Below are 26,105 nucleotides of genomic sequence, written 5' to 3' on the forward strand. Positions count from 1 at the left end.
GGTGGTTGTGCAGGCAGATATGAAGTTCTCTGAGCAGTGCAGACGGGCTGCAAAAGTAGCTCATGGAGTATTGTCAGTGATATACAGGAATTTTTCCAGCAGGGATAAGGAGGTGATTATTCTCTTGTATAAGGCAATGGTCAGGCCACACCTGGAGTACTGTATACAGGTCTGGAGGCCTCATTTCAAGAAGGATGTAGAGCTGCTGGAACAAGTACAGAGAAGGGCAACAAGATTAGTGAATGGAACAAAGGGGTGCTCTTACGAAGAAAGGCTTAAGTTTTGCAAATTACAGTGTCTGGAGACTAGGCACCAGCGAGGTGATCTGATAGAGGTGTATAAAGCCTTGAATGGGTTGAGCATGCTCAATGCTGATGGGATTCTTCCTCTAGCTCAGAATAATCACCTGAGAGGGCATAAATTCAAATTGAGGAAAGACAGATGTAGGATAGACGTGCGGAAATTTGCCTTTAGCCAGCGGGTGGTTGGTTTGTGGAACAGACTTCCATCCCTTGTCGTGGAGGTTGATAGCCTAAATAAGTTTAAGGCTCAGCTGGACAGGTATTTTGAACGAACGGAGGGGTGAAGTGGAAGTGGGTTTTTTTTTTTTTTTTTTTGGCTGATGCTGCATAAGCTTGCTTTCTTGTATCAAATGCCTGTACTAATGCTAATGTCTGTGACAACCTCAAGGACCAATTTGCCAACTGATGACGGTTTATTCAATGAAAGTCCCTCGTAACGACTATTGGCACCACCGGTCTTCTCTTTTTTCATTCACGTCCTTTAACCTCTTTCAACCAAGGATTGGAGATCTGCACTTCTACTTCCTTGCTCTCATTTTTAAATATGTTTAAAATATTCTCACCCCATTCTCCGCCTTAGTTCTTTTTAATGCTTCTTCCAACCTAAATTTAGCCCCCATCTACAAATAAATTTATTGCAGATTTATACAAGGTGAGTACCGTTTTTTTAAGCATTTGCTATTCATTTTTTATTGATGAAGGTATATCAGGCTGTGTCGAAGTTTGCAGATGATACCGAGGTTGGCAGGGTTGTTAATGACAGTAATGGCAGTGTGCTACTGCAATAGGATATAGAAAATTTGGGAAGATCGGCTGAGAAGTGGGAACTGAAGTTTAACATTGACAAATGCAAAGTACTGCATATGGGTAGAAGTACCAACTGTGTGGTACTACACTTAGGGTGGTAGAGAATGAAAAAGACCTGGAAGTAATTGTGCAGTCAGAGATGATGTTTTGTGAACAATACGGACAGGCTGCAAGAGCAGATCATGGGGTTTTGTCAATGATATACAGTAATTTTGCTAGCAGGGAAAAGGTGATTGTCTCTCTGTATGAGGCAATGGTTTGGCCATGCTTTGAGTAGTGCATGCAGGTCTGGAGGCCTCATTTTTGGAAGGATGTAGAATTGCTTGAGCATGTACAAAGAAGGGCAACAAGTTTGGTGAGGGGAATGAAGGGATCCTTTTACCATAAGAGAGACTTAAGCCACTGCAAAAAAATTACAGTGGCTGGAGACTAGGCACCTGCAAGCTGTTCTGGTTGAGGTGTATAAGGCCTTGAATGGGTTGAGCATGCTGAATTCCTGTGGGATTCTTCCATTTGTTCAGATTACGAACCTAAGGGGAATAAATTCAAATTGAGGAAATACAGCTGTAGAATAGATGTGCAGAAATTTGCCTTTAGCCAGCGGGTGGTTAATTGCTGGAACAAACTTCCATCTGTCATTGTGGAAATTGATTAATTACAGACCTGCTAACATCTGTTCCAGGGAAAATAATGGAATTGTTGGTTAAAGAAGTAATGCAGGACCATCTGAACAGGCATGCAATTATACTGAAATCACAGCATAGCTTTGTCTTAAGTAACCAATCTGATAGGTTACTATGAAGCAGTGACCAAGGAACTGGATGCAAAAAAAAAATATATTTTTGACATCATTACTTGGATTTCAGGACAACTTTTGATACTGTTGCACATAAGACTGTTGTACAAACTGGAGCAATGTGGCATTAAGTGCAAGTTACTACTATGGATAATGGGATGGGCAGTACTCACCTTTGACTGTTATTAGTCAAGCTCTCAAGTGTTCAGTGCCGAGCCCATTGTTGCTTTCAATATACAGGGTGTTTATAAATGGTGGGAACACTTTCAGTGATTTATTGGATAAAGACTAAGACAGATATACATACCTTGCAAAAGAGAAAATGTCTTTTTTTTTTACATCACATCACTTCACAGTGATTCAATGTGGGAACCATGTGTGACTTGGCAAATGTCCACACAGTAATCAAACTCTTGACATACCCTCTCCAGCATGTCCTGTGTGACCGTGGTGGTAGCTTCTTCAATTCTCTGCTTCAGTCCCTGGACATCACGTGGCAAAGGTAGTACACAAACACGATCCTTTATGTAGCCCCCCACAAGCAGAAATCACACGGAGTTAAGTCCAGTGATCTCGGTGGCCATTTCAAGAAACATTCATCCCTTTCTCCAGCACTTGTGTAGCTCGGTGTTAAGGTAGGCCCAAATGTCATTATGGAAGTGGGAGAGGACCCTGTCTTGCTGGTAAATAAAGCCATCACTATCTTCCTGAACTCGAGGCATCATCCATTGCTGAAGCATATCGAGGTAGGATAGCCCAGTTACAGTGCCCTCAGCAAAGAAGAAAGGCCTGTACAGTTTTCGGCATGACAAGGTGCAGAAAACATTCACCTTCAGCGAATCACGTTCATGTACAATTCTCTTCAGGTTTCTTGGTGTCCGAGATTTGACAGTTGTGTCTGTTGCCCTTCCCATTGGTGTGAAATGTGGCCTCATCGGTAAACAATACGCGATTAAAGAAGTCATGTTCTTCTGTCAATCCTTGCAGTTCACAACAAAATTGGAAATGCTTCTCTTTGTTGTTTTCTTAACATGTGCACCAACTGCAATTTATACAGCTTCATAGAAAGTTTTTTACAAGGAATCTTCCATACTGTTAGGGCTGGCATTTGCAGCTCACGTGATGCTCTCTGCACTGATTTATTGGGGCTCCTTGTGAATGTCTCACTTATTCCACATTATTAACAGTAACACTAGGCCGGCCACTGCTCTTTCCCGAACACAAGCAACCCGTGTTTACAAATTTCTTATGCCACTTGTAAATTGTAAATAGCCTTCCTGGTTGGTGGCTTTTTACTGTATACACTTCGAAATTTTCTTTGAACGTCTGTTGCACACTTGTTCTTATCAAACAGTAGCACACAAGATGCCTTCTCGGGACCGGAAGCCGCCACCTTTCAACAAGCCTATGCGTGATAGAGGTACGACAGGTAATGTTAACTGGCGGTGAATGATGGAGCTACATGCCTCAGCAGTAACAACTGGGAAACTCATGTTTTCTCTTTCGCATGGTATAAATAAGTAAATTGTCTCTCTCTTACTCCATGTGCAATAAATTATTGAAAGTGTTCCCACCATTTATAGACACTCTGTATATCAATGAATTGATGAAGGTATATGACGTTTAATGTCTAAGTTTGCAGATGATACCAAGGTTGGCAGGGTGGTTAACAACAGTCATCAGAATGAGACTAAATTATTTAAGGGCAAAGGCCTCATTCTACGAGGTAGAATGACTATAGGTTAGTGCAAAAGCATAATTTTATTTAGCCATCTACCAAAGTAGTTAAATTGGCATCGTTTTGGTTATATCTCATATTGTGAATGCCTTCACAACGAGTTGCCATGGTATTGTACTACCTCAAATAAGTAACATTTCACCAGTGGAGAAAACTACTATTATTTATTCTAAGCATTACCACCACCCAGACGGCACCGTTTCAAAGCTTGTTGGCTTCTCTTCGGTGGGTGGGCAGGTACCCTGGTGTTGCAATAGTGACAATCCAGTTATGAAGTACAATCAGTCCTAGTATAACACGCGTTTACGCTACACGAATTCGATCATACACGATTTATAAATAGGAGAACGATATCTTATATAACACGAACTGAATTCGCTTATGCACGATTCGCCTTTGTGTTTACAAGAAATGGCAGTCAAACGCGGAATCACCCCAACTGAACGCAACACAGTAGGAATGAAGAGAAGATTCTGAAAATGTATTTGTTTTTTTATATTGATGGGGAAACACATTTCACCATAATAATGTAAAAACCAACACAATTCCAGCTATCGGTATAATCGCAAATGCAATTAGATCGAGTTTACTACCAGTTTATAACAGATTCCACTAGCAGAAACACAACTGGAAACTGTTTTTATTGTTTTATGGTAGTAACCCCTAGAAATGTGCTTTAGTAAAATGTGAGGTGTTAATAGTGTATCTCAGAGGCCTTTACAGTGTTGTTTATTCAGTTGCTATATGCGCGCAGCTTTGTTTATGTGTATCAAGCATGCCTCCTCGTTTTGTAATTGTGCTTTATTCCCTAAAAATGAGTAAAATACTTAAAAGGTATGAAAAGGAAGCATCCTGGTGAAGACACTAAGATTCAGAGAGAAAAAGAAAAGCAATATCAATAAACAGAGGCGGACTGGGTCAAAATTTCTCACCCGGGAAAATATAGTGGCCTCATACTATGGTTTATGGCCCAAATCACACCGGCCCACCGGGGTTTCCCCGGCAAGGGTTATGGCCAGTCCCCCTCTGTTGAAAGAGAAAAAATATGAAATTGTGAAATGCTTTGAGCGAAATGAAAGACCGTGTGATATTGCACGTGCTACAGACCTAAATGAGGCAACGCCGAGAATTAGAAAGAATGCGGAGAAAATAAAAACAACTTTCATAGCAGGAACAACTCAAAGTGTAATTAAAATCCATTAGATTAAGACACAAAGAATTGGAAGAGATGGAGCGGCTGTCATCTGTTTGGATAGAAAATCAAACAAAAAACAAGTTTGCTTACGATAGAAGCAAAAGCATTAGCAATATTTTATTAGGTAATAGTCGTAATAAAATACATAAGTATTTTATTCGTAAAAAATACGTATTTTTTATTATTTTATTATTTATTATATTATAATAAAATATAATAATAAAATATTATAAAAATTATAATATTTTTATTACGTATTTTAATCGTTATAAAATACGTATTTTATTTGTTGTGTTTGGTAATGTTTTGGTTACCAATGTGTGTTCAATCTTGGGTGGTCGGCACCTAACCCTATTTTTCCCATAGGGCCTGTTGTTTATATTGCACGAGGGTTTCCTAGGAACACAACTATCGTGCTATACGAGGACTGACTGTATAGCTTCACAATATGAGAGATGCCTGATGGTGTGCAGTGATATAGACTATAAAATATTTAAGGGCAAAGGCCTCATGCTACAAGATAGAATGACTAACATATAGGTTAGTGTAAAAGCATCATTTTAACATAACCATCAACCAAAGTAGTTAAATTGGCATCGTTTTGGTTATATCTCATTGTGAATGCCTTCACAACAAGTTGCCATGGTATTGTGCTACCTCAAATACATAACACTTCACCAGTGGAGAAGACTACTGTTATTTATTCTCAGCGGATACCACCATGCCATCTGGGTGCCGTCAACAGTAAAGACAAAAAAAAAAAAAAAAAAAAGTGCACCGTGGTGTTATTTCATAAACTGTTTTTTAAAGACTAGTATTTTGAATAAATTAACTGTGGTAATTTGATTTTTTGCAAACTGCAATAAAATATTGCTGTTTATTGTTAACAGCCTGTAATAGTTATAAAACTGAAATCTGGTATGTATGAGCTCTTGATAATGCATTTTGTATTGTTATTATAGTCCATTCCAGTTATTTGGGACACATCAGGACTAGTGCATTTTGGCTCAATTAAGCGGCTGCCCCAATTATCCGAAGTTTCACGTAAATAGTTAAAAATAAAATGTACCCCTCCCCTTTACAATTGGTTCCCTGTACAACCAAATCACATTATGATGGAGTCACCATAGTCAAGTACCATTCACTATACGATGTGCAGTAAGCGCCGGTCATTGTGATCATGTTTGTGAATTGAATTTTAATTCTATTAAACAGTGATTCTAATTAGCAAAAATAGAAGGAATATTATCCACAGGCTATAAAAGCAAAGATATATTAAGCACAAATATGCCCTTTATTACCTTACCAATTAAAAAATTAAATGATACGTGATAATCAGAATAATTAATACGTACTGTAATATGTACATATGAACTAGTTGACATTTCTGTTCACTGACATTTGTAGGTGGGGGTTAAAATTTAAAAGAGTGAAAAGATAAGCAATCAATAACAAAGAACATGGCACACACAACTTGCAAGTAACACAATACGTGCTAGTGAAAACGGAGTAAGGAGTTCTTTGAAAATAGGAATGAAGAGAAGATCTGAAAACTAATTTTTTTATATGATTGAAGATTTCATGGAAGTGTAAACACATTTCACCATAATAACTTGCAGAATTTCAGCTGTCAGTGTTATCGCAAATTCAGTAAGATCGAGTTTACTGTCCGTTTATGATAGATTTCACTAACAGAAAAGCCTGCTAAACAGGTGACTGATAATTGTTTTATGGTTGTGACCTCCAGAATTTCGACCGAACCATGTGGTACAGTTGGAGACAATCGTAGGGTAATCTCCAGTGCTGCAGTCTCCTGCCGGATTAAATGGCATGCTGTCCCAGTTGAGCGAAGTAAACCCTGGCTATTTTCTCGGTTGGTTTCTGTTTTTTAAGATTTGCCCCAAATGAACAGCTGCCACGATTAACCAGTAGCCCAAATAACCGGAATCCACTGTATTAGGATTTAGACTGTTGATTATATGCTTGGTTTATAATTTGTTATTTTTTATATATAGGATTTCACCAACATTTGCTGATGCATACTCAAATATGGGTAATACTTTGAAGGAAATGGGAGACATTCAAGGAGCTTTGCAATGCTATTCAAGGGCAATCCAGATTAATCCTGCCTTTGCTGATGCACACAGTAATTTGGCTTCCATCCATAAGGTTTGAATTTGTTATATTTCATAAGGTACTTCTTTATGTTCATTATGATATTAGTTAATTTATAAGAGTGCATAGTATGGAGAGAAAAAAAAATATTTTTTTGAATTTAATGGCTATAATTGCAGCATTTTTTTTTTTCTAATTTTAATATAGAAAATTGCTATATGCAGTATATCTTATCTTTATTTGAAGCTTTATATTTGTCTGTTGCTATTGAGTTTGTTACATGTACTTTCACTTACACTAGCATAATCTAAATCAGAATTTATGCATTGATGGTGCATAACTTCTGTGCATGCGTAAGCATAAGTAGAGAAGTTTGTTGTCAGGGATGTAACAAGAAGTATTAAGGCAAGAGAATCTGTCGTAATAATTTTGAAATTCTTCAGTTTGTTCTAAAATTGGGTGAAATTGGAGGTACTCTGTAAAAATTGGTCTGTGTTAGTTTCTGGACAAAACGTGAAGTTTATAAACTTTTTTTGATAATTGAGCCATAATGAGTCAAGTAAAAGTGTGCATCATTTTTATGCATTATCAGTACAAATCTTGTGCAAATAAAGAATAGCTAAACAGTTTTACAGAGAAAAGCTGTCATGATTAGATGTACAGCATGTGAATTTAGTATGTATTTTATTTTTTATGAAAAGCTGTTGATGTCTTCTGGGGTAGTTTTCACATAATCTGAATAATTGTTAAATATTTTGGAAATTTTAAAATCTTTTATAGTGATTTCTGAAATTAGATGAGATTAACTAGTAGTTATCACATGCTGTGGCCTAGTTGAAGTTTTAATGTTTTTTATTATTATTTTTTTAGGATTCGGGCAACATTCCTGAAGCAATCTCATCTTATCGAACTGCATTAAAACTAAAACCAGATTTTCCAGATGCATACTGCAATCTTGCACATTGTTTGCAGGTAAGATTGGGTTTATTTTTATTAAAGTTCTGACATGTTCCATAATTTATCCTTGGTTCATCCTTCTTTCAAAAATATGAAAAGTAATGAAACAGCAGATGCTGGTGGGGAGGATTTTTTTTTTTTTTAACAAACAGTGATATAACGAGAAGTTCAGTTCTAACTCCTGATTAGAAATAAAAACTTGTAATATTCAATTATAGCAGGTATTCATATACTGTATTTATAGATAAAAAATGATTGTTTGGAACAGTGCAGTCCAGTGTGTGATGCGTTCTGATTGCCATGAAATTAATGACTTTGTATTGCATTTTCTTACATTTTTGGTGGAATTCCATGGTTCTCTAAACATCAACAGTACTTTAATTGCGCTAATTTCACTTCTAGTATTACTAATTTTCTTTTTCTTTTATTGCCAGATTACTTAAAAATCACTTTTCAGTTTGAAGCCATTACGAATTAATTAAACAGACAAAATTAACATAAGCAGTGCCATGAAATACAGGTAGTTCCTGACTTTGAGTTAATTCATTCCTAGCGCGTGCTTGTAAGCCGAAAACTCATAAATCTGGAATTTATTTCCCATAGACATAATGTTAAAAATAGTGGTTCATTAATCAATGAAATTAGTTAGCTAATTAGTTTGTTTAAACAATAATTGATTTATCTAAAGAAATGAAAACGTAGCCTGTAAAATCAACCAAATTATAATAATAGAGAAATTATTTATGACTTACAAATGTTAAAGAACGTTTATTCTTCATCGACTAAATGCACACTCATTATTGGCTCGGCACTCGTTGTTTTGTTGTACAAGGAGTAGTCTTCTTCAGAAATGCTTCGAGGTGTTTATTTCCAAGATACTCTTCTCTTTTCTTTTTAAATTTCAATAGGCAACATGCATAAGCATTTTTTTAATGGAATGCACAAATTGCAACTAATATGATTTGTGCAGAGTAACAAGTTTATGAAGCTTAAAAAAATAAAAAGGTATGAAGGGAAGATTCTGAAAATTTCTTTGTTTTTTATACGATTTGAAGATTTCAGTAAAGGGGAAACATTTCACCATAATAATGTAAAAACCACACAATTCCAGCTATTGGTATTTTTGCAAATGCAGTAAGATTGAGTTTACTACCCATTTATAATTGATTGCACTAACACAAAAGCCCAATAAACCGGAAAGTGCAAATTGTTTTTGTTTTATGGTCACAACCTCCAGAAATATGCTTTAGAAAAATATCACAAAGCTGTTCAAAGTTGATTCTAATAACAGAACATATAACAATGAAAGTGCATTTTTAATGATTTGAATTGGTAACTAATACAATTTACACTATACAGGCAGGCCTCGCATAACGAGAGTTCGATTAACGCGATTTTCAGTTAACGCTATTTGAAAAATTATACCACTTTTCGCTTTACACAATGCAAATTTCCAGTTAACGCAACCTTTTTTTTTATGCGATAGTTTAAAAAGATTTTAATTGCGCGTTAAGCTTACCACGAGTTGTATGGTCAATATTTAAACGTTTGCCTGCTGCCTGCCTCGGTGTGTTCCATCAACCATCGGAAGAAGACGTGTTACTTGTTTGTCTCCTGCTAATAAAGTCAGTGCACACTTGCATAAAAATTCAAATTTTTAAATGACCCAGATGAAAATATTACCGTGAAGGAGATAATGGTAAAAGAATTAGATGAAATCTTTCGTATTGCAGAGAACCTCAAACAAAAGGTTTGAGGTTTTCTGCGATATTTATTTCGCCAGGGCCCAGAGAAGATTGTCGGCTATCGGAAATTGATTGATGAAAAGAGAAAATCAACACCAAATATTTCTGCAACAGTCATTTCTTCATTGTGTATTTTTTTGTCAGAGGTTCCCAAACTTTCTCGGTTCACGGCGCCCTTAGTGTCTCAGTAATTTTTTCAAGGCGCACCCAGACCAAAAGAAATACCTAACAGTTCCGTTTAGTAGTTAGGTCCAAACAACTTAATAAGAAATGCTGAAACTGAACTACCTCGAGCTAGTAGTTTGTGCAGTGTCCAACAGATGTTGAGTATCACTGTGTTTCCCTTGAAAATTTAAAATATTCCGCGGCGTGCAATTTTGGAACCGCTGTTTTATGCAATAAACATTTAATTCCATAATTATTTTCATTATCTTTTACATTGTATACAGTTAAAAAGTTATTTAAAAGGTATTTTTAAAATTCTTTATGGACATTCCAGAAGGTCAAGGACCAATTATAATTATTTCTATTGTTTATTATATTTGATTAACGCGTTTCCATTTTGCGCGATGCACTCGCGGGACGAATTAATTGCGTTACTCGAGGGCAGCCTGTATCAACAACCTTTTAGAGAGTTATATAGTGAAAATTTCAACTCCTGAGGTCATGGAACAAATTACCAAAAAACAATGTGTTATTGGATTCATATTATGATATTTTCATGATACGATGGTGTCTCTGGAATGGATTAATATCGTAAAGTGGGGTACACTGTATTGTATAGCTATGCACGTGGTTTGAAATGCAGTAGTAGTGGCATGTGATGCAAGAAAGCAAGTGATGAGCTTATGCAGCATCAGCCAAAAAAAAATCACACCATTCCCTCTAAATGCCTGTCCAGTTCCTCCATAAATTTATTTAACCTATCAAGTTTGTTCCAGCAATTAACCACCCGCTGGCTAAAGGTAAATTTCCGCACATCTATTCTACATCTGTCTTTTCTTAATTTGAATTTATGCCCCCATAGGTTCGTAATTTTAACAAGTAGAAGGATCCCATCAGAATTCAGCGTGCTCAATCCATTCAAGGCCTTATACACCTCAATCAGATCACCACGCAGGTGCCTAGTCTCCAGCCACTGCAATTTGCAGAACTTAAGCCTCTCTTGGTAAGAGGATCCCTTCATTCCCCTCACCAATCTTGTTGCCCTTCTCTGTACATGCTCAAGCAAATCTACATCCTTCCTAAAATGAGGCCTCCAGACCTGTACGCAGCACTGAAGGCATGGCATGACCATTGCCTTATACAGAGGGACAATCACCTCCTTTTCCCTTCTAGCAAAATTCCTATATATCAGTGACAAAACCCCATGACCTGCCCTGGCAGCCTGTCTGCATTGCTCAGAAAACTTCATATCTTTACTGCACAACTACTCCCAGGTCTTTTTCATTTTCTACCACCTTAAGTAGTACCACACAGTTGGTACGTTTCTCTGGGGTTACTTCTACCCATATGCAGTACTTTGCAGTTGTCAAGGTTAAACTTCAGTTGCCACTTCTCAGCCCATCTGCCCAAATTGTCTAGAACCTGTTGCAGTAGCACACTGCCATTACTGTCATTAACAACGCTTCCAACCTTTGTATCATCTGCAAACTTTGACACTAAGCCTGATATACCTTCATCAATATCATTGATAAATATACAAAACAACAGTGGACCCAACACCGAACCCCGTGGGACTCCATTAATAACATTAGTCCATGAAGAGCAACACCCATTAATTACCACCCTCTGTCTTCTCTCACTGAACCATCCTTTTATCCATTGTAGCAACTTACCCTTAATACCATTCTGCTTCAATTTGTACAATAGTCTTCCATGCGCAACTGTGTCAAAAGCTTTCCTGAAATCCAAATATATGATAATCAGAATTATTTTTTGCATCCAGTTCCTTTGTTTTACCACATCATAATATCCTATCAAATTTGTCAGACAAGACTTTCCCTTAACAAACCCATGCTGTGTCTGAATTATTGCTACAGTCTTGTCTAGATGATCCTGCAATGCATCTTTAACCAGTGACTCCATTATTTTACCCAGAACAAAAGTTAAACTAATTGTTCTGTAATTACTCGTGATCCCCCTTTGTGAATTGGGGATACATTTGCACATCTCCAGCCCCCTGAGTCCAAGGATGCTCTCATAATTATGGCTAAGGGTTTGCTTAGTTGCTTTGCTGCCTCTTTTAATATAACTGGATAGATCCCATCCACCCCAGGTGTTTTCTTATGTTTAACTTCAACAATTTCTCCTCCACTTTGCTCTCAGTTATTACAAAATCATTAAGCACCCTGCTACAATTTGATAACTTTCTGCCATTTTCAAACCTTAACTCCTCATGTGTGAATGTAGATGCAAAATACTCATTCAGTTTGTTTGCTATCTGAGCAGGATCATCAACAGTCGAACCATCGATATCAAGTGGACCAATCAGACCAATATTTGTGAATGTTTAATTAACATTCATTTTTTGCAGTTAATGTTTATATTTTTTTTGATTCTGTTGATACTTGGAAAAAAAAAAGAACTTAGATAAGTAGACTTGAAGTGCAAGACTAGATGGATAAATTACAGCAAATAGAGAATAAATTTTCTACAGAAAAAATAAATTTAGCCGTTTACAAAGTTATTTCGTAATCATTCCGTATTTTAGCATTTATTTAACATATTTATTTACATAACTTTCATTTAACAGTTATTTTGGTAGCCAAGGAATAGAAGCAAAAAATATATGAGATTTTTGAGATGAAAAGGCAGAGCCCAGTTATAAGTGAAACATCAGATAATGGGAGCCCTTTTGGGTAGCACAGTTGGTAGAATTGCTGCCCTCCCCACACCAGGTGGAAAAGACCGAAGTTTGAGCCCTGTTGATGAAGCAAGGATTTTTATAGGCCTTTTTCACAATGTGGTTGAGTTGGTCTCAAGCGAGAGTAGCGTGGTTTTCTTCCAGAAACTCTGGTTTTTCATCCAGCAAACAGAAAATCAACTGCAGAACACATGCAATTTACACACGATATATATGGAGCAATATGGCCTTAGTTGCCATTGCTCTTAAAAACCCTATTACAAAATAATGGGATATGCTTTACTATTTTGTAATAAAATATTCAAATTTTGATTTTTCATTTTGAATTTTTCCTGTCAGTATGATGATTGTGAAGAAAAATTCAATGCTCTACAACTATGCCTTGGATAACATCAGTGCTGATCAAATACCAGTTCTTGTCCACATCTAGTAATACATAAAAATGTCATTGTGTCTCCGAAGTATAAAGTTTTTGCATGTTAAATCAAGATAAACACTAAATGGATTGAGTTGTTACACATTTTATTTAAAATTATGCTACAAGCAATGATCAATCAACATTAGGGTTTTACATTTCTGGAAAACATGTTAACCGATTGGTTATTTTCCTAAGAATCAACTAAATAGCTTAGATGCATTCTGATATTGCAGTATGCCATATGCAAACCTTTAAAAAAAGGACGTACAGCTTAGTGATTAAAATAATATCAAAGAAAGTAAGTATACATATAATTTTTGGAAATTTTACTATTTGCAGTAAAATAATATTGTTAACAAAAACAGTATTATAACATTCTTCATATGTAATGTAGTCTTAAGTGAATTGAGATAGGTGAATAGCTCACTTAGCTGAATCATGTAAGTTATGGAGACAAAGACAGTAGTTGCCTCGTTGTTTGATAGAGATTGTCCGTAGGCCAACTGGAGGATGGAACAGCATTCTCGGCAGTCTCATCATTAGAACTTGAAATCATAGGCCTGAGAAATTCTGTGTGCCTGTCTTTCAGATGTTTTCATTCTCAGAGATGAGCTGAATCTTAATTTTCACCTGTTTCATGTATAACTGTAAATCCTTGTGTTAGTATGCTATTCTAGTTTGGTAGTTTAATAATAGCATTATCTTTCTTGTATAGTAGACAGTGAACCAGTACATGCTGCTTTTCTGTTTTTCAAAAAAGAATTAAAATGCTTCTTTTGGGGTTTGGTTACTTACTCAGCATTGCTAAATGTAAGCATCTTCATCCTTCCTGTTGTAAGTTAAATGTTTTATTTTTAAAATATTTTGCTAAGGTGTGGTGCAGTGCCACTTATAGCTGAGTGTGTGTACTCTTAAGATTATAAAATTAAATAGATCCAGTTAACTAAAAGGAGAATGATACAGCATTATCTCTTGCTTATACATGTTGCTTTCATATATAAAAGTACATACACTGTTAATACCACTTGAATTGACTTAAAATATTTTTTGAAATTTTATTACCGTAAGGTGGAGATGACTTTCATCAACCGGTGAAATACCACCACTTTGCTTATTGGAGGCTTGAAGTGGTGAACCCATGTTTAGTCTCTAGAGCAAAGTTTCTGGCATCCCCCCCCCCTTCAACCCATGCATGGTACTAAGTACTATAGGTTTTGATACCTTTCGTGTTTGGGGTTTTCATAAAAAATATATATATATATAAAAGTTTCGGTGATCTTGAGGTTCTAATTAGAAAAGCCTGAAGTAATAATTGTCTTGATATATCATTATAGTTTTAAATTAAGTGTAATTGTGTATGACAATAATCTATTTGCTTAAATGTAATCCATCACTTTTAAAAACCTTATGTCTACAAAATGCCAATTGCAGCTTTAATTTGTAACACTGTTTCTATGGGAAAAGCTATTTTAATTAGCTTGATGTTTTTTTTAATACATAGGCAATATTATGATGAGCAGTATTAATTGAGCCACCCTCTACTGTTTCTTAAATATCCATTCTTCTTAGTAGAAGATTATTGTGGTGATGTGAATGGTATGCAAGTAGAAAGTTCTAGTGATAACTAGATCACTACAGCTTTTTAATACAAAATATTAAAAATGTGGAGTTAGGCAGATTTTAAAATCAGTTGATATATGTTTAAGTGAGGTTCAGTGAGCTTTTCATCATCTTTCAACTTTTTCTTTTGCTGATTAAAGTTATTGTTATCAGAAACCCTATTCTGAATGAATGTTTACAAATAATTTTATAATTTATTCATTTATAGTTAATACACCATTCCTTTCTATTAAATATTATATGTTTCTTTAGATTGTTTGTGACTGGACAGACTATGAATCACGAATGAAGAAGCTAGTGGCAATTGTAGCAGATCAGTTGGATAAAAACAGGCTTCCATCAGTTCATCCCCATCATAGCATGCTCTATCCATTATCTCATGAATTTCGTAAAGCCATAGCTGCTCGTCATGCCAATCTTTGCCTTGAAAAGGTTTGTATTTTTAAGAATATCCTAGATAACATACTTGCCCTTTCTTTGGAAGGGCAAAGTTATTAGAAAAGGCTGATATATATATATACTTCCTTACTATTAAAATCTGAGCACCTGCATATCTGCAAATAATCTTTATTTGCATGAAAACTAATAATGTGTGCTGAAACCTTTAGACTGTGTTGAACACTTCCACCTTTTTTTTTTTTTTTTTTTTTTTGTTCTCATCCTAAATGTCCTCATATTTCCTCATTCTGCCTTCAAAGTGGTGGCCAGTTTGGCTCTGCTTTTTGGGCAGTCTTATCCTCATGCACATCTAACTAACAATCCAATTTATCCCAGAGGTTCTCTATGTGATTTAAGTAAGGGCACTGGGCTGGCCAGTCCAACTTTTGATACGTCCTCAAACCAGCACAGCAAAACACAAGTAGTGTGACATAGAGCATTCTCTTGCTTATATAGGTATGGACCTTCCTTGACATGTTGCCACAACATTGTCCAGGACTTCTAGATAGTCCATCATTCATGGTTTTACCCAGAATAATCGATGGTCCCAAAAAAAAACAGCCCCAGACCATTGCAGTACCTCTGCCAAACTTCATTGTTGGAATGATATGGTGCAGTAAGTACCTTTCTCTGGGAATCTACCAAGCTCAGACACAACTGCTGGACTGTAGACTATGTACATTGACTCATCACTCCAAAGCACAGCTTTCCATTGGCCTATGGTGCAAGAATGGTGGGCCTTACACCGAGCTAGCGGGCTTGGATCAAAGTGCTGCAAAAACCTTCGAAGGTGCACTATGGCCACAGAAGCCGATGCGCCAACAACTACCAAAAAAAAAAAACCACCGAGCTAGACAGTATCTGACATTAGTTAGGGTGATTAATGGCCAGACAAACTATGAATGATCATGATAACCCATGTCATGGGTTACCACAATCATTTGGCCACCAGTACAGTGCACAGTGTCCTTTGCATTGTACTGGTGTTGACATGAACGATAAAAGTGCATTTTTAATGATTTGAATTGGTAACTAATACAACTTACACTATATAAACAACCTTTTAGAGAATTATATTGCGAAAATTTCAACTCCCAAGGTCATGGAACAAATTACCAAAAAAAAAACAGTTATTGGGTTCACATTATGATATTTTCACCAGTATCATGAATATGATACTGGTGTAATAGTATTTGCCATATATTTTGCCACAGTGGCAAAAAAAAAAAAAAAAAAAAGGTATTGATACAAAAATACTGGTTTTTCGGTACTAATTTAAAAAAATAGTTTATAATTTAATCACAAAGGTTATAAAATCATCTTTATGTGATTATGACAACATTATCTCTACTAGCAAATGTTCGATAAATTATCGATAGGACATCATGCAACATTGCAACCTCTCCACAATTCTCGGACAATTTCATGTCTGGCCGTATCGTAACTCTCAAGTCCCGTTCCTCCACTACTGACTTTAGTTCAACTCCACCAAATGTATAAGTTATTTTTGGGGTTGCTGTTCCCCAGGTGTAAGACCTTGCATTTTGCTGAATTAAAGCATATCTGTCACTTTTCTGACCATCCCAGAAGTCTATCTAGGCCACTCTGAAGAAGCTCTGCTTGGCGGCGATCATTAACTACTATTAACTACTCTACTGATCTTTGCATCATCTGCAAGTTTAGACATTACACCCTATATCCCTTCATACATGTCATTTAAGATAATCAAAAACAAGAGAGGTCCCAATACTGATCCTTGGGAAACCCTGCTTCTCATATTAACCCAATCTGAGGAATAATCATTTATCACAACCCCCTGCCTGGTGCCCTCAAGCCATCGTGCTATCCATCTAAGGATTTTCCATATGATTCCAGCCTGCTCCAACTTATAAACTAACCGCTCATGTGGAACTGAGTCAAATGCTTTGCTGATATCTAAATAAACAATGTCGAAATTATTCTCCAAATCCAGCTCACAAGTGACCTGTCAAAATGGCTAACCAGATTTGTTAAACATTATTTTCCCTTTACAAAACCATGCTATGTATCCTACAGAATTTCATTTCCCTCTAAATGATCCTGAATTCCACCCTTGATCATTGCCTCCATGATTTTCCCTACTACGGAAGTTAGACTGGCCAGTCGGTAATTTCCCATTACACTCCTAGAACCGCCTTTGTTCCAATTTACACTAATCCAAAGGAATCTCTTCCGAGTCCAGTGATGCTCTCATAGCTAGCCCTAAAGGTTCAATGCACTCACTTGCTGCCTCCTTTAAGATTATAGGGTATATGCCATCAACCATAGGAGCCTTACTTGCCTGTGGGCACAAAAGTTTTCTCATTGACTTGAAGGGTTTTTCTTCTGTAAATATCGATGCAGAGAAATTGACGAGTTCATCTGCAACATCAGTTGGGGTATCTAATACTATCCCACGCAATTACATATGCATTCGATCTGATTTGTCCTTCTCATCTTTGCATTTATATATGTGAAGAATTATACTTCACTGAATAAAACGTCTTTCTCCTTCAGAAAATGATGAACATAATTCAACCATGAAGACCAACATGGAACAGAACATCAGTGTTCTGCAAATTCTTTCCAAAATAAGAAATTGCCTGACTCCAATGAGATTTTAAAAGATGAACTTTAGTTGGTAATTAATGAAATACTTTTTAACTGTTTTTGCTAAAAAAGTTTAAAGCCTAAAAAATATGGACTGAGATCGTCTACGATTTATCTCAGTACAATAGTACCAGAATAGAATCTGAAAGGGCGTTTTCTGCTGCTAATCAAATATGTACCAAAATTAGATTCATTTTAAATGATCATACTATTGATTGCTTATGTTTCTTAAGAGCTTGCTTTATTCGGACAGGTAGTGTGGATGTTTAAACATAACTAAACTTTGCAGTAACAATATGTATTTTTTTTGTTTTTAGAATAACTGTATTTTTAATGATTTTTTTTTTTTTTCAGAATATTTATTATTGCAATAAATGTTTATTTAAAACTTGAATTCAAGTAATTACAGTATTCCCCCCCCCTTACTTTATTGCACCTAACTGTCATCAAAATTTATTGAGAAAAACGTTTGTTTTTGGAATACCGGTATTCTGGTTTCATAAATTAAAAATACCGAAATACTGGTATTAATATTTTGACCAGTATTGTAAGCCCTAGTTACAAGTTACCAAATCCAGTGGATGCTACCTTCAGAATTGCATGTACTATCTAGAACTCAGAATACAAAAATGTCTCTGAATAATAATAATAATAAATGTAGCTTAACAAATATGGCAGGACCAAACCAACAATAATCTCCTTTAAAGGAAGCTGGAACTACTGTGCTGGAAGTGTAGTGCGCAGGAAAAATATACATGTTTCTCTTTGTTTGTACAGGTTGATAATGGAGTTGGGTAAAAAAAGAAAGATTTATAGCATTTCATAGTGTAGGGCAGTCTCCATCCACAGTTTTCAAATTTCTGGCTGTTGGGTAATGTTTATTGATTGTATGAATGCAACTTGTAGAATAAGAATATGTATTTCAAGTATTACTTATTTGCATGTATTTTATTCAACAGGCAGATATTTATCTATGTTACTCAACGAGGACTTAATTTTCTAATTTTGTATTATTTCTCTTCACTTTAGATACAAGTGCTGCATAAACCTCCTTACCAGCATCCAAAGGATTTGAAAACAAGTTCTGGGCGTTTAAGGATTGGTTATGTTAGCTCAGACTTTGGAAACCATCCAACTTCTCATTTGATGCAAAGTGTACCTGGAATGCACAATAAAGAAAGAGTAGAAGTAAGAAATTCTATAAAATACAAGAAGGGGGAAGGGGGAATCATTGCTTTTTGGTCCTGTTCCAAGAGCATTTTGCTTGAAAAAAACTTAGTTCTGAATGTTACATCATACTATGACTGTATCAGAGGGAATCCCACATAGAAAATGCAGTTTCTTAAATATGTTCTCTTGTATTTTCCAGTGACTTGTTTTCCTGCATTACCTTAGTTCTAGAACACTGAAAATTATACCTGACTTCCACTGGTCTAGAAAATGAAGATTATAGAATGTAGATTATATAAATATGCATTATATACCATGCTTCACTATTTCAGCTTTTATATTTTGTGTGTGTGATAAAATTATTTTTTCTGAGATACATATACTTTATAGTATTATGATTCTTAGTTAAGCTGTTTCATAGTTGAAATAGGGCTAAAAGCTAAAAACTATATTCTATTATAGTTTCATTGCATTTAAGAAGTGCAAATTCTGCAATTGGCAGAATGAACAAGAATATGAATAAGTTAAATATGGATTATTTTTACATGTGCTTGAAAAGTAAAAATATTTTTATTTATTCTCTCTCTTCCCTTCTTCCTTTCTCCATCCTTACTGAGGGAAAAGGAAGCTAGGGAAGAATTACATGGAACTAGAGGAATATGAGATAACCAGTCAGAATAAATAGTGAAAGATTACCGTTTTGATTTTATCCCCACTCCAGCAGGTATTTTTCCATGTTATTTTTACATTCTAGGAAGAATGTACACTATTTGCAGTAGGACCTTACTATTTGCAGGAAGTTATTTCTGAAGAAATACAAAATGTATAAAACAAGATAATATGTGAGGGGTGATCATTTAATTTGTAGACTGGTGTAAGATTTTTTTTACTGTGTGAACTTTCCACAACTGCCACTACAGGCCATCTCCCTGATTGCTACTGAGCAGATGACTGTGTGAGCATGCCAATATTTGTCGTGAAGAGCTTGTTTAGCCACGTGTCACTGACTATCGTTTTGAAGCAAGTATCATGTCATATATACAGCTTGAACAGTGATATGTGAATCGTATAATTTGTTAGAAATGATATAATTTGTTATCAGTAATATACCATTCAAATATTGTCCCTCTTCAGATCTCTGTAGGAGTATAACAAAACCTTTTGGATCATCTTTAAAAACTTCCAGGTTTTCCTGTTAAATTGTTACCATTTGAAAATGACATCTATGCTGAATATTTTTTCTGAAAGAGCAGTTAACGTCTTTGAGACTCAGCTAGAACTAAACTTTTAAATCCTTAGTTTAACACAAGTTATTCACAGAGCACTTGGCTGTGGTATGCAGTTTCTTAGGTTACCTCTGCAACCTTTAGTCATCTGTCTTTTATTACCATCAGTTCTATTTTTTTCCATATATAACCTTGGTGATAGTGTCTAAATTGGGTGCATGTCATCTTTTCATCTCACTTTCTCATTTGAATTGCTCACTCCAGAAATTTACTTGATGTGACAAATGTGGATATTGGCCATATAGATTAATACGTTCACTGCCAACTGTATTTGAGAGAGTGCATTCTGTGAGTCATTATATTTGGCATTCTGAAGAGAAACTCCTTTAATATCCATGCAAAATATTGATTGAAAATAAAATAAGTCTAATTTTTAGCTAAAGGTGAATACTAACTTTTGGGCGAGGTGAAAATCAGGACAAGCCTCAACTTTATCATTCCTGTGTATAAATAAATCAAAAATAATAATAATAAACTAACATCAGTGCAAGCAGAGAACAAGACTATGTACCAGGTATACAGCTTTAGTGTTTCCCTAGACTAGTTGGCAACAAGTGAAAATGTATTTCTGCAAATAGTGTACTCCATCAATATCCCTCAATATCAGATGCGCCAATGGTTAATTTCATATGCTTTTGCTTTTCAAGCATGTTTATTGACTGCTTTAGAAAGACTCACATATGCATTGGTGGCACATCACTTGGGTGCCTTTTTTAGCCATAATATAGTAGTCAGTTTTATTTTATGGTATCTGTCTGTAGGAAATTAGGTGTAAAGTTTGGTCCTTATACACCTAATTACCTACAGATAGATACCATAAAATAAAATTGACTAATATAATTTCATGCACGTATAATGCCTAATTGCCCCATGTACAATAGCATTAACGTTGCACAACAGACGGCCTCCGTAGCCAAGTGGGCAGGAGCAGGAGTGCAGTAGCACACACTCTTTGAGTAGACCGGGGTTCAAGCCCTTGACTGCTGAATACGGTCGATCTGCCAACCCGCACTGGACCAGTGTGGCAGATTATGGTCCATTTCCCTCAGCATGAATTGTTGAGGAGGCTTCCATCCTGCAGTGGGTTGATAATGGCTGCACTTTACTTTTTTTTTTTTTTTTTACCTGACATGGACCTATTACGGTAAACTTTACCAAATATCATTTTTATAGTCTTCAGTAAGAACACACGCACACACACACACAAGGCAAAACATTTTGAATGTTTTGTAAAAAGCAGCCCAACACAGTAATAGTGTGTTGGGCTGCTTTTTACTGTGATAACTGCATAGCTTGGCGAGACTGTAGGTGTCCTCAGGTTCCTGGACCAGTTGGACAGAAAGAATTCAGCAATGTAGTAAGGCATTACCGTGGACTTGCAAATGCTGTGTTCCACTGCATCTCACAAATGTTAGGTGTGATTGATGTTGGGAATTTGAAGGCCAGGAGAGCATGGTTGGAAATGTCTGGACATGCTCCTTCTTGAACTATTTCTGTACGATACAGGCTGGTGCCATGGGGTGTTGTTTTGTTCAAGAGTCTGCCATCTGGATACCCAGTTGCCACTTAGGGCAAAACTTGTTCCGAAGTACGATTTGGCAGGGAGGGTGTGTTCGGTGAAGTTGAGGGGACCCAGCGATGTATGTGAAAACATCTCCCAAACCATGATGTCGCTGCCTGGCTTGTTTTTGTCCAGCTATGCAGTCTGGTTGCAGCTCTGCACCTGTCCATCAGCACAATGGAGCTGGAACCTTTATTCATCAGACCAGGCGCCTTTTCCAGTCGTCCAGTGTTCAGGAATGGTACTCCCATGCCCACTGGAGGCTGATGTCGATGACGGTTGGTAAACAGGCACATGTACAGTCACCTGCTCTGTAGGGCTATCTGCTGGATGATGGGCTCAGCAATGTTTCTCTGCATTTTGGTTGTAGTCTGTCATTAATTGACATTTGTTCTGGACAACATTTGTTGGAATCATTTGTTCTGGACAACACATGCCAACTGCTGTTCACCTCGTGTATCACCCAGTAGTGGTATCCTGGCACTTTGGGCAGTTGTCTCCCTCTTTGGACTACTCTGGCCACACCCTCACTATGGTGACTCTTGAACAGCTGATAATATATTAGTATTAAGAGTGGCAAATAATGCACAAAAGCAAGCTTATACAGCATCAGCTAAAAAAAATTTCACCTATCCATCCCCTCCAATACTTTGAATTTATTCAAAATATTCACTTTCACATTTGTTTACTACTTTGAATTTATTCAAAATATTCACTTCCACAACAGATGAAGATTGTTCAACAATCGACCACCAGCTGGATGAAGGCAAATTTCTGCACATCTATTCTGCTACCATCCTTCCTCAATTTTAATTTATGCCCCCTCATATGCATAGTCTGAGCAAGAGGAAGAACCCCATCAGCATTTAGTTTGCTCAAGCCATTCAAAGCTATAAACACCTCGGTCAGATCACTTTCCAGGTGGGCGCCTCCGTAGCCAGGTGGGAAGGAGCAGCAGTGCGTAGCACACGCTTCTTGATTAGACCGGGGTTCAAGCCCATCACCACCAAATACGGAGGATGCGGAAAGGTCAGGGAATGACCACCGCATATCCCGGAGCAATATGGCCTTAGTTGCTAATGCTCCTAAAAACCAAAATAACTAACTAACTAACTTTCCAGGTGCCTAGTCTCCAGATGCTAAAATTTGCAAAACAGAAGCCTTTCTTAGTAAGAGCACTCTTTCTTCTCCTCACCAATCTTGTTATCCTTATCTATACCCATTTCAGCAACTCTACATCACTTTTCATCAATCCAGCACCTCCATTAGTTTTAATTCTTCGAATTTATTCAAAATATTCACTTTCCATAACAGATAGAAGGTTGTTCCAGCAGTTGACCACCAGCTGGCTGAAGGCAAGCTTGCTTTCTTGCATTATTTGCTACTCTTAATATTAATACATTATCAGCTGTTCAAGAGTCACCATAGTAAGGGTTTGGCTGGAATAGTCCAAAGAGGGAAACAACCACCCAAAGTGCCAGGATACCACCACTGGGTGATACTCTACACCTCAGTCAGATGGGTGATACACTACACCTCAGTCAGATCACTTTCCAGGTGCCTAGTCTCCAGATGCTAAAATTTCCAAACGGAAGCCTCTTTTAGTAAGAGCACCCTCTCTTCTCCTCGCCAATCTTGTTACCCTTATCTATACCCATTCCAACAACTCTAAATTAATTCCTAAAGTGATGCCTCCAGACCTGTATGCATTACTCAAGGTGTGTCCTGACCATTTCTTTATACAAAGGGACAATCGCCTCCTTATCCCTGCTAGTAAAGCTCCTATATATCATTGACAAAATCCCATGAGCTGTCCTGGCAACCTGTCTGCACTACTCAGAGAACTTCATATCTGACTGTACAAAATTACCCCTAGGTCCTTTTCATTTTCCACTAACCTGAGTGTAGTACCACAGAGTTGGTATGTTTTTCTCTGAGATTATAGGTGCTCGTGCACAGTATACCTTGCATTTGTCAATGTTAAACTTCAATTTGCATTTCTCATCTCATTTGCCTAATTTTTTTTGGATCTTGTTACAGAAGCATACTGTCATTAACCACCTGGCCAAGTTTTGTATTATCTGATATTAAAACTGATATACTTTCATTGATGTCATTAATAAATACAGAAAGTAACAATGGACACAGCACCAAACCCCATGGGACTCCACTAATAACATTAGTCCATGAAGAGCAGTGTTCATTGATAACCACTCTGTCTTCTCAATCAATCCTTTATCCATAGCAATAAATTGCCCGTAATTCCACAACTCCAATTTGTAGAGCAGTCTTTTATAAGCAACAGTATCAAAAGTTTTCCTGAAATTCAACTATATGATGTCAGAATTATTTTTTGCATTCACTTCCTTTGTTACTGCATCATTAGTATTCAATCAAATTGTTTGAGCAAAATCTCTCCTTAATGAACCCATGCTATTGACTGAAGTGTGATTACACTCCTGAATGGTCTTGCATTACTTCTTTAACCAGTGAGTCCATTATTTTCCCTGGAAAAGAAGTTAACTGGTCTGTAATTACTCATGTCACCTTTTGATCTCCCTTTGTGAATTGGGGATACATTTGCACTTCTCTGGGTCACGGGTATCTCCCCCATATCCAAAGATGCTCCCATAATTATGGCTAAGGGGCTTACTTACTTTGCTTCCTCCCTTAATACAATTGGATAGAACCTATCCACCCCATGTGCTTTTCTTATGTTTAACTTCAACAACCACTTTTCTAGTTTCCTCTCTTATTACAAAATCATTTAGCTCCCTGTTAGAGTTTAATAAATGACAAACTGAATAATTTTGCAACTACATTCATATATAAGGAATTCTTTAGGGAAGTGGATTTAGTCGCAAAATTATTCAGTTTGTTAGCAACCTGAGCAGGATCAAATATAGTAAACCACAATATCAGTTGTACCATTGTTTCATCTCTTTTTTTCTCTAGTGTTTACATAAATAAAGAAGTCTTTGCTGTTTTTCTTTGCATCCTTTGCCAAAGATTTTTCATAATCTGCTTTGCTTGCCTAACCTCTTTTGTGACTTGACTGCAGACTCTTTTATATCTAATATAGGCTTCCGTATCATCTGATAATTTATATGCATCCCTTGCACTTTTCTTGTTTGTCACATGTCTCGTTAGTTCAGTTGACATCCATTTAGACCTTAACCTTGAACAGTATTTCTTAGTTGGTATGAAAAGCCTAATAGCTTCGATGATTATTCCCTGAATGCTTCTCATTTAGAATTTGCTGTTGGTAACGTCATTATTGGTCCCACTGTATAAAATTTAAAAAACGTCTCAGACCACCGTAGTCACCTTTACGAAAGCAAAAACCCTTCCCTTTACACCTGATGGTAGTTACCTCTTTGAGTCAATCCCACTAGGTGGCAATGATCACAGTGTGCTCATTGATATACCTTCTGCAGATTCTTAATCCATGAAGAATCACTGCTGATATTCAGATCAAGAGCATTTTTGTTGTCTCTTGTTCCTGCAAAAATCTTGCTAGTGTGTCAGTGACCAACCCACAAATTCCAGTTAATATCTGGATGTCAAACTAGCCCATTATAAGACATTCTGGTTTATTGCCCCATTCTGTTTCTCTGTATAGTTTTTTGTTGTATTCATCACAGACCTATAACACACTCCTCAATTTTGTTTTCCCAGTTATGTCACACCAAACTGACTCAACATTTCACTGGTAACCAGTGTCAACTGCAATCACTGTCTTAGATATTAGGTGGTTCTTAAATAAGAGCTTAACCCCCCTTCCTATCCTATCTGTCCTTTCTGTATACACTGTACTCCCATTATTCCAATTCCCTTATATCTGATTGGCACCATGTCTCTGATATCCCCACAATGTCTCCATGTGATGACTTGACCAGCTCTTCAAATTCACCAAATTTATTTACTGTGCTCCTAGCATTGGTATACATGCACCTGTCCTTACTCTTAGTTACTCTAACACAGCCCATTTATTTCCTTCATCCATAATGACCTGCAGCAGCCCTTGAAATCCTTGGTACCTATCTTTTTGAGCTGCTGTGTGTTCCATTAGAAGCAGTACAAGAATCACTTTTGCCCCTCTGCCTGGAGCTCTTGTTAGCCTGTATCCCTTCCAAACTATCAGTTTTCTGATCAACCTAACACTGCCTCAATAGCATTAGCAAATATTCTTGCACACTTTCTATTTAAGTGTATTCCATTCTTGTAGAAGCAGTCTCTCCTGTTAACATGCACACACCATGCTGAGAATTCTATCCTATGAGCTGTGCACAATATGTACAGGGCCAAATTGATTGACAAGGCCTTCCCTCCTGTTGTCTGGGCAGAATTTCAGACACTTTCTAATTTAACCCTAACTCATGACTCTTTCTCAGTATTGCCCTATACTTGTTAAGTAAGTCCTACAATCCCCTACTCTTAATGTCATTGGCACCAATGTGCTG

At 36.7% G+C, this 26,105-nt stretch overlaps 1 protein-coding gene across 1 annotated transcript in view; it reads left to right on the plus strand.

Annotated features, from left to right (window-relative positions):
* The window catches only part of sxc (O-linked N-acetylglucosamine (GlcNAc) transferase sxc), a 211,300-nt gene that overhangs the window by 123,991 nt on the left and 61,204 nt on the right, over positions 1-26,105 (plus strand). Inside the window, exons 11-14 of the mRNA XM_090369293.1 lie at positions 6,854-7,007; positions 7,824-7,925; positions 14,812-14,991; positions 18,655-18,813. Coding sequence (XP_090225419.1) covers positions 6,854-7,007; positions 7,824-7,925; positions 14,812-14,991; positions 18,655-18,813 — 595 coding nt within the window. The remainder of the gene's footprint in view (positions 1-6,853; positions 7,008-7,823; positions 7,926-14,811; positions 14,992-18,654; positions 18,814-26,105) is intronic.

Source organism: Mastigoproctus giganteus, chromosome 3 (genome assembly GCF_048544385.1).
Source record: "Mastigoproctus giganteus isolate SK-2022 chromosome 3, ASM4854438v1, whole genome shotgun sequence".
In the NCBI taxonomy this organism is placed as follows: domain Eukaryota; kingdom Metazoa; phylum Arthropoda; class Arachnida; order Uropygi; family Thelyphonidae; genus Mastigoproctus; species Mastigoproctus giganteus.